General features: G+C 41.6%; 1 protein-coding gene across 1 annotated transcript in view; it reads left to right on the plus strand.

The window, feature by feature from the left end:
- Positions 1-720: 720 nt before the first annotated feature.
- The window catches only part of ASPSCR1 (alveolar soft part sarcoma chromosome region, candidate 1), a 49,322-nt gene continuing 35,309 nt past the window's right edge, over positions 721-14,733 (plus strand). The window contains exons 1-4 of the mRNA XM_009324549.1: positions 721-826; positions 5,708-5,808; positions 13,522-13,579; positions 14,392-14,465. Coding sequence (XP_009322824.1) covers positions 788-826; positions 5,708-5,808; positions 13,522-13,579; positions 14,392-14,465 — 272 coding nt within the window. The 5' untranslated portion in view covers positions 721-787. The remainder of the gene's footprint in view (positions 827-5,707; positions 5,809-13,521; positions 13,580-14,391; positions 14,466-14,733) is intronic.

Consider the following 14,733-nt stretch of genomic DNA (forward strand, 5'->3'; position numbering starts at 1 on the left):
GTGGATGTCTGAAAGGGATCCGGGGGTCCTTGAGCTGTTCACCGAGGTCAGTCTTCCTTCTAGTCCTCGCCACAGCTGTGTGGGTCTCTCTGCACGAGGAGATTGTTCACCGTCATCCTCGGGGAGAGAGGGATCCCCGGGCTACGGTTCAGATTGTTCTCCAACAAAGTTATTTTGTCCTAATTAATCTCTCCCGATTTCCCCGTGCGAAGTTCCCTTCGCTTCTGGGGTAGATACCGAGATCCTGTGTAACTTCCAGGAAGATGTCCCTCCCCACGCAAGCACTTCTGGTAGCTCACAGGCTGGTAGGACTCTTCTCTCGTACCTGGTGGTTTCACTGTCTGCTTTTGCGGCATCATAATCAAGAGGTTATTTGTCTGAGTGGCAGTAAAGGAACTACCTTTTTATTTAATGGTGAACGCCAGGCTTGAATATGTATTCAGTTGCTGTTTATCTCTTAAAGCCTGAGGAGGAACATACATTTGAGTGTTTTATCTGTGACCTCTACACACTGCAGCTTTTTTGGTATGCAGAATAACTTTTGTTGATGACTGTTTTCTGTGCGTTGTTGAATCATGCTCTATGGCTTCTAGTCAGCCTGTGGGGAATTCTCTTGCTCAATACCTGGACTTTGCATTGTTGCCAGTCCCTGAAGTGATCTGAAGGTGGCATAGGATGGTTCCTGGTGTCTTCATGGGCTGTGTTCTTCTTTAGGTTTCAGAGGAGTGTGTTGGATCTCTCTTTACAGTGGAGATTTGCCAGACTGCCCAACAATGCCAAGCTGGAGATGGTGCCAGTCTCTAACAGAGTGGGAATTGGAAACACGGTATGTTCGTTTCACAGTGTGACCCGATTTGTTCAGTTATCAGTTGTGCTGGATATGATCTCGTCAGATCTAGTGAGCAAGAGTATGGTTAGGCTTGGACAATGCTTGAGTGGAAGACCACCCAAAGACTGCTTGAGGTGTGGTGGAAAATGGTAATTCAGTAGCTGGAAGTCTTTGCTTGCAGTCATTATGATGGTGGAGTTCCAGCTGCGTGCTGGAACACAGAGAGAGAGAGGAGGCACACAGGGAGATCTTTTAGGGAGCTGAAAAACTAGTAGTCACGAATGTGTAAGAAGCTGAACATCACTGATGACTTTGCTCAGCAGTTGAGCTGCTAACTCGTTTCCCTTTCCTAATTTCTATTTCAGTTGCTGTTGTCTGCCTCTGGATTTTGACTAAAATCTCAAATTCTTACAGGATTCTCTTTTGCTTCTTTCCCAGCATTGCTGTTCATGGTGTGTTTACACAGCTTCAGAATTTTTTGTGACGTGTACTGTGTTTAGCAGTTGCTGAATGTCCCTATTTAGTGTCATTTGCAAAGGGCTTATGGATGCCATGTTCTGTAGGAATTATTGTCACGTTTAGGACGTAAAAATCTCTTATCCATGTCGTTATAACAGCTGGAGGCATAACTTTTAAAACGATGTGTAGATGTTAATGAGCGTAAATATTTTATGTGGTAAAAATGATGTATGATCTTATTTAAGCAGCCTGGGAATGAAAATTTGTCTATCACTAACAGTCATCTCTCTTCTTACTGACTTCCTCATATGGAGTTCCTCAATTTTTGTGAAAGTTTCCGGTCTACTAGTGCTAATCTCTTAATATCTGTCTGCCAAATGGTGTTAGTGGTATTTTGTTATAGGCAGTTGCCTTAGCTGTCACAAAGATAAACTGATACATACAATGAAAAGTGAATTTTGTAGCGTGAGAAGGTTTTGGAATCTCTGTTCTAGTTCACTGTGGGTGCACAACGTAGTTTTGGGGGTCACTGATGTCCATGTTTTTCCTCTGTAAAACCTGCATGTGCTTTGTTTTGGCACTAATGTTTTCTTTCTGACTTTGTGGTAGAAAGAAGTTTGTGCTCCAAATGACGTATTTAGTTAAAAAAATACCACAAGCTGGTAGCATCTGCTTAAAATTTTCAATTAAAAAAAGTTGTGATGGCATGGAGTTTGTCTTCCAGAGGAAAGTGTTTCTATTAAAGTAGTACAGTGTTGACTTTATCTGACATCTGCATCCAGTTTGGGAGGTATTGTACTGAAGGAAAACAGTGATTTTATTTTTTTTTTCCAAGAAGATATATGCAGCATACCAGAAAGGGTGAGAAGGGCTGTGTGCTGTAGGAGAGGGGTTATAATATGGAATCACTACTTGAGATCACAAAAGAGAAGAGCTAATGAAAGTTTAAGTTGTTACTGTTTAGTTGTATTTCAGCAGAAGAATCTACAGAAGGGAGTGCTTGTTGCTATTTTATGGAGCTGAGAAGATACAGCAAATACGCTTGTGAAAGGTGCAGTCTAAACAGAGTTGCTGTCCCATAAACGAAGAACAGAGATTTCACTTGGAAGAATTTTACGGACAGTATAAGAAAATTCTTGGTACAAAATACAATTGACCAAAAGAATTCCCTGCCACAGGGAACTAGTGTCAAATACTGTGGGAAGTATAAAACAGCTGGATAACTCTGTGACCAGAACTGACACTAGCATTATGCCCTACTACAGTGGCAGCTGAGATGTGGACTCGATCCTGCAGGCTGGCTGCGGTAATGTTGGGATGAATTTGCTTCTGTGCTTTTTGTTATTGTCTCTCTTATTGAGATAATGTGCATGGAAGTAGGCGTGCTTTCCTGTGGTGCGTTGGCAGCAGTTACCCCTGGAGGTGGAATACAGGTTTTGATAAGTCACGATTTTTTTCAGCAAATCTGATATTTTTAAAATAGAATGCTTTTGGATTTGCCTTCGCATGTAAAAATCATTGATTCTTGTAAGACAGTTCTTTAGTGAAAAATTGAACAAATTCCCCTTGTGATGGCAGGTGATTTAGGGGCACCATCAATACAGTCGTAGTGTTAAAGTTGTTAGCCTTTTGTTTATATGTTTGTAAACTTAGAAGATAATTGGCACTGGTCTCTCATTTTATATAGAGTCTCGGATTTTTAAAAAGACTTTTCTAATTGACTGAATATGACTTTCGTGACATGCTTAGCTTTGAACTGTTGCCCAAAAACTGATGCAACTGGTAGTCTGAATTTCTGGGCTGGATTCTTATAGAATGGTGATGTCAGCTGTCATCACTCTGCTGTAGCTGAGAGTAATCTAAGGCTTGTCTCCAGCATAGGAGAAACCAGGAGGTTGTGTTAGTGGTGGGATGAAACGACTTAGTTCTGTTGGCTAGTTGTTGATGATGCCACTGTTTCCTTTATGTAGAAAAATTCCTGTCTCCAGCAGATCACAATTTGCAGTCCTGCAAGAACTGGTAGGAGCCGAGGCAGATGACAAACATATTCCTCCAAGGAAATCACAGTAGATTGCCGGAGTGTGTGGTGTCTTATTTTTCCCCATCTCTCTCTCCGTGCCCTCCCCTCATCCCCCCCCCCCATGTTCACAGACACACAGACACACGTTCTCACAGAGAGAGAGAGAGAGGATGCACTGAGGTTGTTGGTAGGGACACATGAAAACACAGAATGAAAGAAAGCTTCTGTTGATGTCCTAGGCTTATGTCCTTCTCAGGCTTTTGAATAAGGCCAATTTCTGTGGACTTCAGAAAACCACAGTTGACTAGAGGCACTAGGTGCTATCTAATAGGGGCTTTTTTTTTTAACTTTTCTTTAGATGGGTGAGCTAATTGGGAAAACTTAAGAGTTACACATTTTGAAAAAGAAGGCTGAATATTCTCTAAAAGGTAAAGATAACACCTGAAGTGCTCTGCCATTCTCCATCTCTTGGTCACCTGCTGGATTTTTCCCTTGGGAACCATCAAGAGTTTGAAGTTCTTCAGGACTGTCCTCACTGTGTTCATTTTAGAAATGCCTTGGATTTTTTTTTTGTTTTGGTAGCACTTCCCTGAAGAATATGTAGGATCTGCATGAGCACCTGCTAGCGGATGTGAATGTTCACGTTCCAGATTGGAAAAGGCCTGTTAGAATAGGCAGCTAGATGCCCTTTGCCTTTTTCTGCAGGTGTTGAAGAACTTGATAACTGAACATCCAGAACTATTTTTGAGATTTTTGATTAATTCACTCTTAAATTGTACGTCAAAATTTTGTGGTTAGGAAGCATTAGTGAGTGCAAAGTTACACATGTAGTCTCTTTGGACTGATAATAGTCAGTAAGGTCTTCAATAACTCAAAGATAGGTTTGGACCGTGTTCGTTGTTTCTCTGCGTGGATGTGCAAGTATACTGTTTGTTCTGCCTCAGGGAAGTTGTTCTGCAAATTGATGCTTAGGTCGACAGAGCTCTGGGTTGGTGTTTTAGTTTATGCAGCTGCATCAATCCTGTCTGGGTTATTAGAATTCATTTTATATAGCTGCGAAGACCCTTGCTGTAGAGTTTCAGCTAGTGTAAAACAGAACATCTCAGTTGCTCATGATGACACATTATTTGGGACGCTTGCATTGGCCTTTGTCTCAATATGTTTCAGTTCAGGATATGGCAGGAAAGAGGGGCCCAAGAAAGCTGGTTAATATTCAAGGGTTGCCTCCTCCACGCTCAAGAGCGGTCCATTCCAACGAATAGGAAGTCAGGCAGAAATGCCAGGATGCCTGCATGGATGAACAAGGTGCTCCTGGCCAAACTCAAACACAAAAAGGAAGCATACAGAGCATGAAAGCAAGCATGGGTGACTTGGGAGGGATAGAGAGACCTTATCTGAGCATCTAGGGATGAAATTAGGAACGCTTAAGCCCAACTGGAATTGAATCTGGCCAGGGATGTCAAAGACAACAAGAAGGGCTTCTTTAAGTACATAGGTGACAGAAAGGTGGCTAGGGAGAATGTGGGCCCATTGCTCAACAAGGCAGGGACTTGGTTACACAGGACATGGAAAAGGCTGAATCCCTTCTTTGCCTCAGTCTTCACTGGCAAAACCGGCCTTCAGGAATCCAAAGTCCCAGAGACCAGGGGGAAATGCTGGAGCAAGGAAGATGTACCCTTGGTGGAAGAGGATCAGGTCAGGGAATACTTGAGCAAACTGAACACACATAAGTCCATGGGCTCTGATGGGATGCACCCATGAATGATGAGGGAGCTGGCAGATGTCACTGCAAGGCTACTCTTGGTAGTCTTTGATCGTGGCGACTGGGAGAAGTGCCTGAGACTGGAGAAAAGCAAATGTCACTCTTGTCTTCAAGAAGGGCAAGAAAGAGGGCACAGGGAACTACAGGCGGGTCAGCCTCACCTTGATCCCTGGGAAGGTAATGGAGCAGCTAATGCTGGAAACCATTTCCAGGCACGTGAACGACAGGAAAATCATCAGGAGTAGCCAGCATGGATTCAACAAGGGGAAGTCATGCTTGACCAACTTGATAAGCTTCTATGATAAAATGACTGGCCTGATAGGTGAGGCGAAAGCAGTGGATATTGTCTACCTGGACTTCAGTAAGGCCTTTGGCACTGTCTCTCATAAGATCCTCACATATAATACTCGTATTCATAGCAGAATAGAACTATTCTAAATATTAACTTCTAAAATAATAATTTGAATACTCCTCTGCATTTTTAACTAATGTAATCCTTTGCAGCGAGTATTTAGAAGGAAGTCATGTTTTTTGGATAGCAGGTTCTAGAGAGCATTGAAACGTTGAAAAAAGTTGTTGTGAAGAGCAAAAAGTTTTCATTCAATTTTCAGATTAATTCAGTGTATTTTTCTTATAGGTTCGGATCGCCTTACAATTAGACGATGGCTCCCGTTTACAAGACACCTTTCTCTGTCAACAGACTTTGTGGGAACTTCTCAACCATTTTGCAAAGATCAGGTGAGCAATGCAGTGAGAAAATACTTATTTGGATGGATCTCTGCATGCCAGTAGTTAGCTGTTGTTACGGTGATCCAGCTAAATCCTGCAGATTTGGAGAATTTGTATTTGACTGTGGTGTTTCCTTTACAACACAGACATTTGCCTTTTCCTTGCTCTTTCAGATTTGACACTCCATAGTTTCACTGTTATTTTTTAATCCTGGAGTAGCACTCCTGGTTCAGGTCATAAACTGGTAACAAACTGCTAAGGCTAGGAAGAAACTATAACTGGATATATTGCCGCACCTGTCTTTGGCAGTAACTTGTTTGAAGTCAAGTAACTGCCAGAGTTGAGATGGTAGCCTAGATTATCTTGATCACCAGTATTTCTGTGCTGCAGTTCCATGTGGTGGAGGGGGTTCTTTCTTAAGCGAGTTGTTACTGCTTTTGAGGCTTGCTGTTGTGCAAGTTCTTCAAGGAAATCTGGAGCTCTCAGCAGGCTGATGTGGAATCTTCAAAAGACTGATTAGATCCTGTTTAAATGGAAGACTTTCTGGTCCTACGTTTACTGAACATATACATTGGTTAGAAATCTTATTAGAGACCAGTCTACGTTCAGTGCTTTGTTTTGTCTTTAGTTTTGACTTAAAAATACTGTATTGTTTTGAAATGTCAAGCTAATAAACTTTTCTCCAAAGACAGTTCTTTTATTTTTGTCGTGGCTTGGAAGATGAAGCCTTGAAGCTGTGACAGCCATTCTATTCTGAACAAAATTTCTAAATTTCTTTTTTTTCTATTGTAGTTGGCTTTACCTTTCTCTTGATAAAATGTTTTTTTCAGATCCTGTATTTCTAGCTTGTCCTTTCTCTTACATTCCTCACCTTCTGCGAGTTGCTCTGTTGCATTTGAATCTCTTGCTCATCTGTACAGATGCTGTGCTATGGTATTGTGCAAAGTTGAACTATTTTTGTAATTTCTCAAACCCGTTAAATACTTATCTAAAGAGACAGTAGCTTTCTTTGTCAAAACTTCTGAAGTCTCCAAGGCTGTGGTGCTAGAAGAGCTATGAAATGAGTAGTCAGTAGTAAGGGTGATGGTGCAGTAGCAGTCAGATAAGCTCAACCTTTTAGGGTACAGTTACAGGCTGCAAAATGATGGATTGTCACCTGTTAGCTGAGCTGTAGTAATTGACTGGTTATGGGTATGTGTTAGTACTAGACTATTATGTACTAGCATAAACTACTTCAGTTAAAGTTGCTTGTTCTACACTGCAATTGAAATAGTCTAAGCAGCATGGTTCTGGGGTTGAATTGGCTGACGTTATCTCGTTAAGTCAGGGTTGCAAAGTTGAATTGTGCGACTGGAGTTACTCTGGAGCTGTTTCCAGGGTAAGGAACTAATTCTTCCAGCCTCCCAATGATGTGCTGTTAATTTTCTGCTAGCTTAGCTCTCTGACTGGCCCATAACAAGATCAAAGGAGTGACTAGTGCTGGCCCAAGGGAGGGAGTTTGGATCGGGGGCATCTTTTGTGTAGCAGTAGGGGACTGAACAGTTACTGCTCACTTCCTGCCCTCCTATCTAACTCCCCTCATACTGTTTGTGCAGCTTTATGGGGAATTAGCTTAAGTAGCTGATTCAGCTGAAAAACAGTATTTTCCCTACGTTATCTTTCAGGTAGATAAGTTTCCTAACCTGGTTAAGGGTTGTCTCTCATAGGCAGTTATGACAAGAAGGGTAGCATGTCTGGAAACAAAGATTCAAAAGGAAGAAGCAACAGATGGGTGGGAATGGCGTATGTCAGTTTTTCCTACTCAACATTTTGTATCATCAAACCATAGTTTGAGGAAATGCTTGAGGTAGTCCAGTGACTCTAAAGTGATATAAATGAGTTTTACTTATCATTCTCTTTTCGTCTTTAATGGTCAGGGACTAGGTCTACACTGTGGCATTTACTCTTAAGTCAAAAGGGACAGTCTTCATGTAAATGCTAGAGAGAAAAGAATTCTTTTTCTTTTGATCGAGGGAAGAGGTAGGCAAGAAAAGCCAGGTATAATTTTCCTGGGTGTTTTAAGGCCCCTCTTGTACCTTACTACATACTTTGTGCTCTCTGGGAGGAGAAGAGTGCCTGTTGCCGTTTGGGAACTGGTAGGCTGGTGGTGGTAGTAATTATGGACAGTGACAAATAGCCTTTGTGTGGCTTTCTCACACGTTAGTTGGTTATTTCTTTGGTTTAAATTTTGAGCTTTTTGTATAATTTTGCTCCTTTGGAGTGGTTTTATTTGTTACAGGTTATTGTAATACTAATAGTTAATGTACATGCTGCTCTTTTTAAGATTCTAACTGCTACAGTGTGCTAAGCATTATTAACTTCAGTTCGTAAGGCACAGCTGTTTTTTCTGTCCTTTGGAAGCTGAGCTCAGATGTTTGGATGGACTTCGCAAACGTTTGATTAAGTTCAACAAGCAGCAAAGATGCTGCGTGTGACTTAATCACAAAACAAGCTGGATCTGTAGGCATCCATATAGATTTCATGGGCTGTGCTGCTTTTCAGTATGTATTGACTCAGTTGACTAACTAGTCAGCTAGTTGTTGACTTTTGCTGAATCCTTCCTTTGACTTTCCAACTGGAGATGTTTTCCTGGAATGCTCAGCTGCTCTAAGTGCGTGAGGGGAAGTATTCTAAATCCACTGGAATTTCCCCCGGGTTTCCAGCGTCCATCTTGGCTAATTGGGTCTGAAGAAGGTCTGGAAGCTATTGTAAGGCTGCTCCTCCTCTCAGCGTGCGGCAGTCCTTGCACAAGATGTTTACAGGCCCTGTCAGATCACTACATGAAGGAATCTAATCTGCTTGCCGTTCCCCTTCTGAAGAACAGCACATCAAAGAAATGACAGTGTGTTTGATGTGTGTGCTTGCCTCAGTGAATGCATGTAATGGATTAACAGCAGCTGGAGGAGGAGCCTGCTGGCTTCCAAGAGTTATACAAAAATAAGTCTCTGGGGGATCTTTCCTTGGAGTCTGTTCTGCAGAGACTGGTTGAGGGCACAAGTGTTGTATACCCTTTTAGCATTAGGCCTGGGAGAACTTGCTTTTCTGTCTTCCACTCTTGCCTGTCTGGCAGCTTCGGCAGCTTTGTAGACTGTTTCACATAGAAGTGATTGCAGTCTGGACACTTGAAGACAGTTTTGACAATGACTATGAGTCTTTGCTACTTTTGTGGTATCACTCATTAAGTTCAGATATTTTCCATACATTTTTAGAAGGCTCTTCAATCCAAAGAGTTGCTTGGATTGAAGTGGAAAGCAGTTTTGGAAAGGTGAATGAAACTAGGTTGTGTAAGTCAAATTGGTTTGCTCTGTTATGGGTCTGTGTGGTGAGGATGTGTGTTCCATTGTGCCTCGGCTTCTCTCCTCCTAAACGGTGATCATCCACCTTTCCTGATAGACAGGCAACTTGAGGTTCAAGCTTTTATTTCTCTGGGCCATTTTGGCTGCCTCTTTTGTGATTCTGTACTGTTTCCTCCATGTCTCAGCAGTCCTTTATCTTTTGTGCACTTCTATCGAGGATTCCTGTAGGGATACAGCTGATCCTGATTTGAAGCAAAATCCGTTGAAAATAAGGTAGGGATGACTAGCTCTCCTCGATTGTCTGGAAAAGTCTGAGCGCACATAGCCTGCTATGGTGTGCTAAAGGTAGTCTCTTAGGTGCTATTTTGTTCCAATCTTCCAATCAAGAGACAAGATTTTTTTTTTCCTGCCTTTCCTCATCAAGCGTTGGCCTTTAGAACTTACTCAGTTACTGCTGTGAAAGCAGTGAGGGAGGTCGGAGCCTGGGTCTTGAATCACAAGATTGTGCTCATTCTATATTAGGAACTTAATCTCTTGATTCCTGCAGAGCATTGTATACAGCTTTCTGTCCTTGACAGAGAAAAACTAATTGCAGAACGGCAAATGGTGGCAGACCTATTCTAGTGTTGTTTTGGTTGTTCATCTTGAGTTAGAAAGTTAACTGTGTTTCATGATCTGAAGCTTGAATGTGATAGTTTGGATGCTCTAGGTGTGTCTGTCGCTTTCTGCACAACGGGATTTGGTGCAGTGGCTGGGAGGAGTGTTCTGAAAGAACGGTACCTCAGGACTATAAACCCCTTGTGAGCTATTGCAGCTGGTCTGGAAGTAGTTCTCAGCCCCTGACTTCCCTAAACCAGACCCGACCCTCAGGACTGGTTTTACAGGTTGCTCTGTCTGGATTTGCTAACTCTAGCTAGTGGAGCTTCTCAGTTTCATTGTGACTCACCTTGTCCCATATCATCATGCTGTTGCATGTTTTATTTAGAAAAGGCTTAAGTTTTAACCTTTAGATCAAGATGGGAGATAGACTGCTACAATTAAACCAAACAGAAGTCTCAATTCTGGTCTGTGCTTAAAAGGTTCGCTCCCCCACATCCTCCAGCTGGAACTCTTTGATGTGCTCTTGCTCTTGAGGATTACTCAAGGATTGAATATCATAATTTTCCAGGTGGCTCTCTCAAGCCTGAGTGACTTTTGGTTCCAGCTATTTCACTTACATTTCATTGAAGCTGAGTTTTGAGTCTAAATGTAAATGTCCTTGATGAATTTTCCCAGAACTTAGTGGCTATTTCCCTTCATTTTCTGCTCTGTAGACTGGTTGACTCCTTCCCCGTTCAGTTTGTTTTGTCACTTTGTGCTGGGCTAAATAGGTTCATGTTAAAATATTGGTAAGACATTGATTGTATATATATTCTTCTAAGCTGCTCATCTGTGACATATTTTGGACATAATAGAAAGACTACATAAGATAATATTGGCAAAGCTATTGTTGCTAAGTAACTTTGAACATTATGATGATACTTAAGATTATTGGAACTGCTGCATTGAAAGTAGTAAGATGCATTTGGGTATGCAGACTCTTGTCTTCTGCTGCGCAAGCAGATTGCTGAAGTGCTAAGGGTTATTTTCTTTCCTTCTTACCTGAACATAAAATGTTATCCCTGTCTTAAGGTGGATTTTTCCATAATGGTGGGGTTTATTGCATGCCTATTTGTGGACTTACCAGCTATGAAGTAGAAGCCTTCCTAACAGCAGTAGTCAGTGTGGCCCCAGCACAGACTTACTATGTACGTAGTCAGTTCAGAATTAGACACTCAGTTGACTGAAAGGATTTTGACTATTACTTAAGGGATCCTTTTCCTACATAAATCCTGGAGATAACTTTGTGTGTGGTAATATTGCATCCCAAAATACATATGTTTAAATTGCATGATGCTGAATGCAAAATGTTTTAAGTAGTGGAACTCCGTTCATTAAACTCCTTTCCAGGAAAAATCAGAATGAACCCAGCCTTGATCACTGACAGCCTTTTCTTATAGTCATTCCCTGTTCCATTCCCCAGGTATGACACTCAGAAATTAAAGCACAAGATAGAGAATGAGTCCCTGAAGGTACAAGTGGTAGGCTTAAGTGATATACTAGATATAAGCAGTCCAAGTTCCTGCTTAAATTTTGTGACACTTGGACACCAAGTTGATGAATGTTTTGCAAATATATTTAGGAGACTGTGTGGCTATGACTGCTACTGCAGAACTACGAACAATGCAGAGAAATGATTGAAGTGTAAATATCTTTCCAAAACTTCTAATTTCCAGTGAAAAGTACTAGATTTTTTTTCAGGCTGCCAGGGTCCTGCAGGTTTTGGTTTTTCCTGTGAAGTTCACTGCAGAGACTAGAATCCGGTGACTGAAGAAGCAGTTAAGTGCGAGTGTTCACATAACCCTGTAAGTCAGTCATATGCAAATCTCTTAATGAGTTCAGTAGTCAACACCGGCGTAATAGGGCATAAAATGACAAGTTGACTTCAGGGACTAGCTTCAGCCTCTTTTGTCAGAGGCCTCGGGAGATGAGCAAGGATGTGTCGCTTTACTGGGCTGTCAGGTGGATTTCATTAGCTGATTTGGGGAGAGGTGGTTTCTCTTCAAGACACCCAAGATAATGGGTGATTGTTTCCTGGTGGGGTGAGGCACAGGGGAAGGCCAACGAGCCCCCCCCCCCCCCCCCCCCCCCCCGAGACCGGACTCCAGAGAGCACTAAGATCAAGGGAGTTGACCATGAGGAAGAATTTCAGCTGTTTTGCTTTTGACAATAAAACAGCTGTTGCAGTGCAGATAGTATATACCAGCTCCTTACCAAGGGATGTCCTGGTGCAACTGAAGTGCCAGAGAGCTCAGGACAGAATGTGCTAACAAGAGCTGCTGGAGTGTTATGGAGAAGGATAAATCTCATCAGTTCTCATTGTGTTGATGGGGAATATCCTGGGGCAACTTTCTCACCTTTTGTTTTGTAGTTTCCCCTGCTAAGTTAGTCTAAAACTTTTGAATCTAAAACTTTTGAAAAAAATGCTTATGAGAATTCACCCAGTTATCTTTCCGAACCACCACTGTCGCAGCATGGACAGTGTTCTGGTCACCTTTTGCCATTGGTGTGTGTGGGGGGAGAAGCAAACTATTCTTCTCCTTAATTTCATGTTTTACCACATTCTCAGCTGATTTCAGTTTGACTTTCACTGTGACTGCTGAAGGGGAGACCAACATGAAAGAGAGTTTCTTCTGCTGTTGAATCTAATTCTCTCACTGATTTCAGTGCTTCAGTGTAATGTACTGGTAAATTCTTTAAGGCTTTTTACTTTTCTTCAGATATCTGAGGTTTCCTTGCTAAAAGTGTTAGTCCTTTTTTTCCCCTCTCCCCCCCATTAAGAACACCCTGTTGTAGGGGTTTCCACACGTGCTGTCTTTTGAAATTGCATGATCTTGGATGGATGAGAACTGAGACTTGCTGTGACAGGCAGTGATTGTCTTTTCCCTGTCCATCTTCTGTGTTTGATCAAGTGAATATGTAATAAAGCTTCTCTCCTACTTGAATGCCTCAGAATTGCTTATCTAGAGGAAAATGGGAAGAGTAGCATCTTGTCAAGGGTAGCATCTTACTGTCTTTTCCCCTCCTCTATGCTAAGAGTCCTTCACTTCTGTCTTCCTCTGCAGATGGCCAGTCAGCAGTTTGCATCATTGCTAATATGTGTCCTGCCTTACTGAAATGCTTAAATGTGGGTTGATCTTCGTTTTGTCTACTGCGGCAGCCTTTCCTTTGGCTTTGTTTTGTCCCTGGTCTCCAGAATCTGAAAGCTTCTGCTGTTTCTTTTCTTCTTTTTTTTTTTCTTTTTTAATCTGTCTGATACTAAGACAGGCAAATTCTTTGTCCTCAGATTATTTGCTTTAGAGCAGTATTACTTTTTGTTGCTATGGAAACAGAATGAAACTGACCTGTCCCCAAGCAAAGTACAGTCTAAACTGTAATAAACTATTTAACTTAGATAAGGGATTAAAAAGAGCCAAGTATTAAGTTATGTTCCAGATAGGGTACTGAGGCACACAAAGAATGATGTGCTCAAATTTATCTAGTAAGATCGACTAATTCAGAATTAACTTTAATTATTTCTCCTTTGTTTTTAAACTTTCAGGGCTGTGTTTAAGGAACAGTGAATGCATTGGAGCAAATTCTTTACCTAATGTTTAATACTGACTCTGTGAACTCTGTAATGGTTGTTGCTGGAGGAACATGGAGGAGAGTGTTGCTAGCTAATTTCACTTCTTACTATTGCTCTGCATTGGTTTTGGAGGGGGTAGACTGTCCTACAGATGCTGCAGTATTTTGCTCTTTATTGCAGGGAGTTTATGGAACAGCATGGTGAATTCTCTCCAGTCTGTATTTACATGCGAGATGAGGTAAGTCAGCAAAGTCTTCTTAACTGTCTGTTGTCCTTCTGTCCCTAAAAATAAGAAAAACTCAGCTCCGCTTTCCAACCTGGAAAGTGTTTCTTTTGAACTTTCTTGAGAGGGGAAGTAGAAAAATGTTGGTCTTTTCAAAGCATGACGTGTCTGTATGGAAAAAAGCTCTCTTGGAACGTAACCCTGGGCCGTTTAGACCTCTGAGCCCATAAAATGAGCTCAATGACCTGTTTGTGTTTTTCTTTCCAACTTCTTTTAAAGCTTGAGTCAAAACAGTGGTTTCATTTTAATAAATATTTGCTTTTCTCTGTGTTTTGATCTTTTGCTATTAATGTTTTGTTTAATATTTTGTATGTGCGTATTACGGAATTTGCTCTCCCTAGCTGTCCCCTTCACTTCCCACTGACCTCTGTGGACAGATCATCTTTATTCTGGAACAGGTCATTACAAGCAGATGGGAGGTGTATGTAATGAAATCGGCTGTCTTTCAGCTCTGAGATGTTGCCTGTGATTTAACTTCTGACATAAATCTAATGCTTTGCTGAGGCCGGATCCGATTTGGATGTATGTATGGGACGGAAATAGATGTAGGTCATCTTCCCTTGAGATCATTTAATAAGCATTGAATTTGGTAAAGCATACAGGTGAATACAGATGGATTCAGGTCTCATTTCCAACTGGTGTGTTTTGAGCTGTTTCTGATGCTGTGTGGTGTTTGTTTTGATACAGGCCTCTTTCTAGACAGAGCACTTCAAATGCTCTTCCAGGTAGGCAGTTGCCATAATTACTTTCTTCTGGTTTTGTTGCAGATATCAGGAAAAGATGCCCTAGAGAAGACAACACTGAAGTCACTTGGCCTGACTGGAGGCAGTGCCATCATCAGGTTGGGAGGAGCAAAGTTTGGATTCTTTATTTTTCCTTTCCACTCTGGTGGTGAATTTGTTTTGTTTCAAATACCAAAAAAAAAAAAAAAGCACGAAAAAAGTTCAAAAAGACAAACATCGCGCCACTCAGTAATTATTGCATTTGCCTGTTTATCTGAAACTGCTGCCCAGATGTGCTTCCCACAGCTGCAGATGCTGGCACTGACCAGTCATGTGCAGATTAAAGGGGCTTGTTTGCTTCTTTCTTTTTTTTTTTTTTCCCCCTTT

This window comes from Pygoscelis adeliae, unplaced genomic scaffold (genome assembly GCF_000699105.1).
Source record: "Pygoscelis adeliae isolate BGI_AS28 unplaced genomic scaffold, ASM69910v1 Scaffold445, whole genome shotgun sequence".
NCBI classification, from domain to species: domain Eukaryota; kingdom Metazoa; phylum Chordata; class Aves; order Sphenisciformes; family Spheniscidae; genus Pygoscelis; species Pygoscelis adeliae.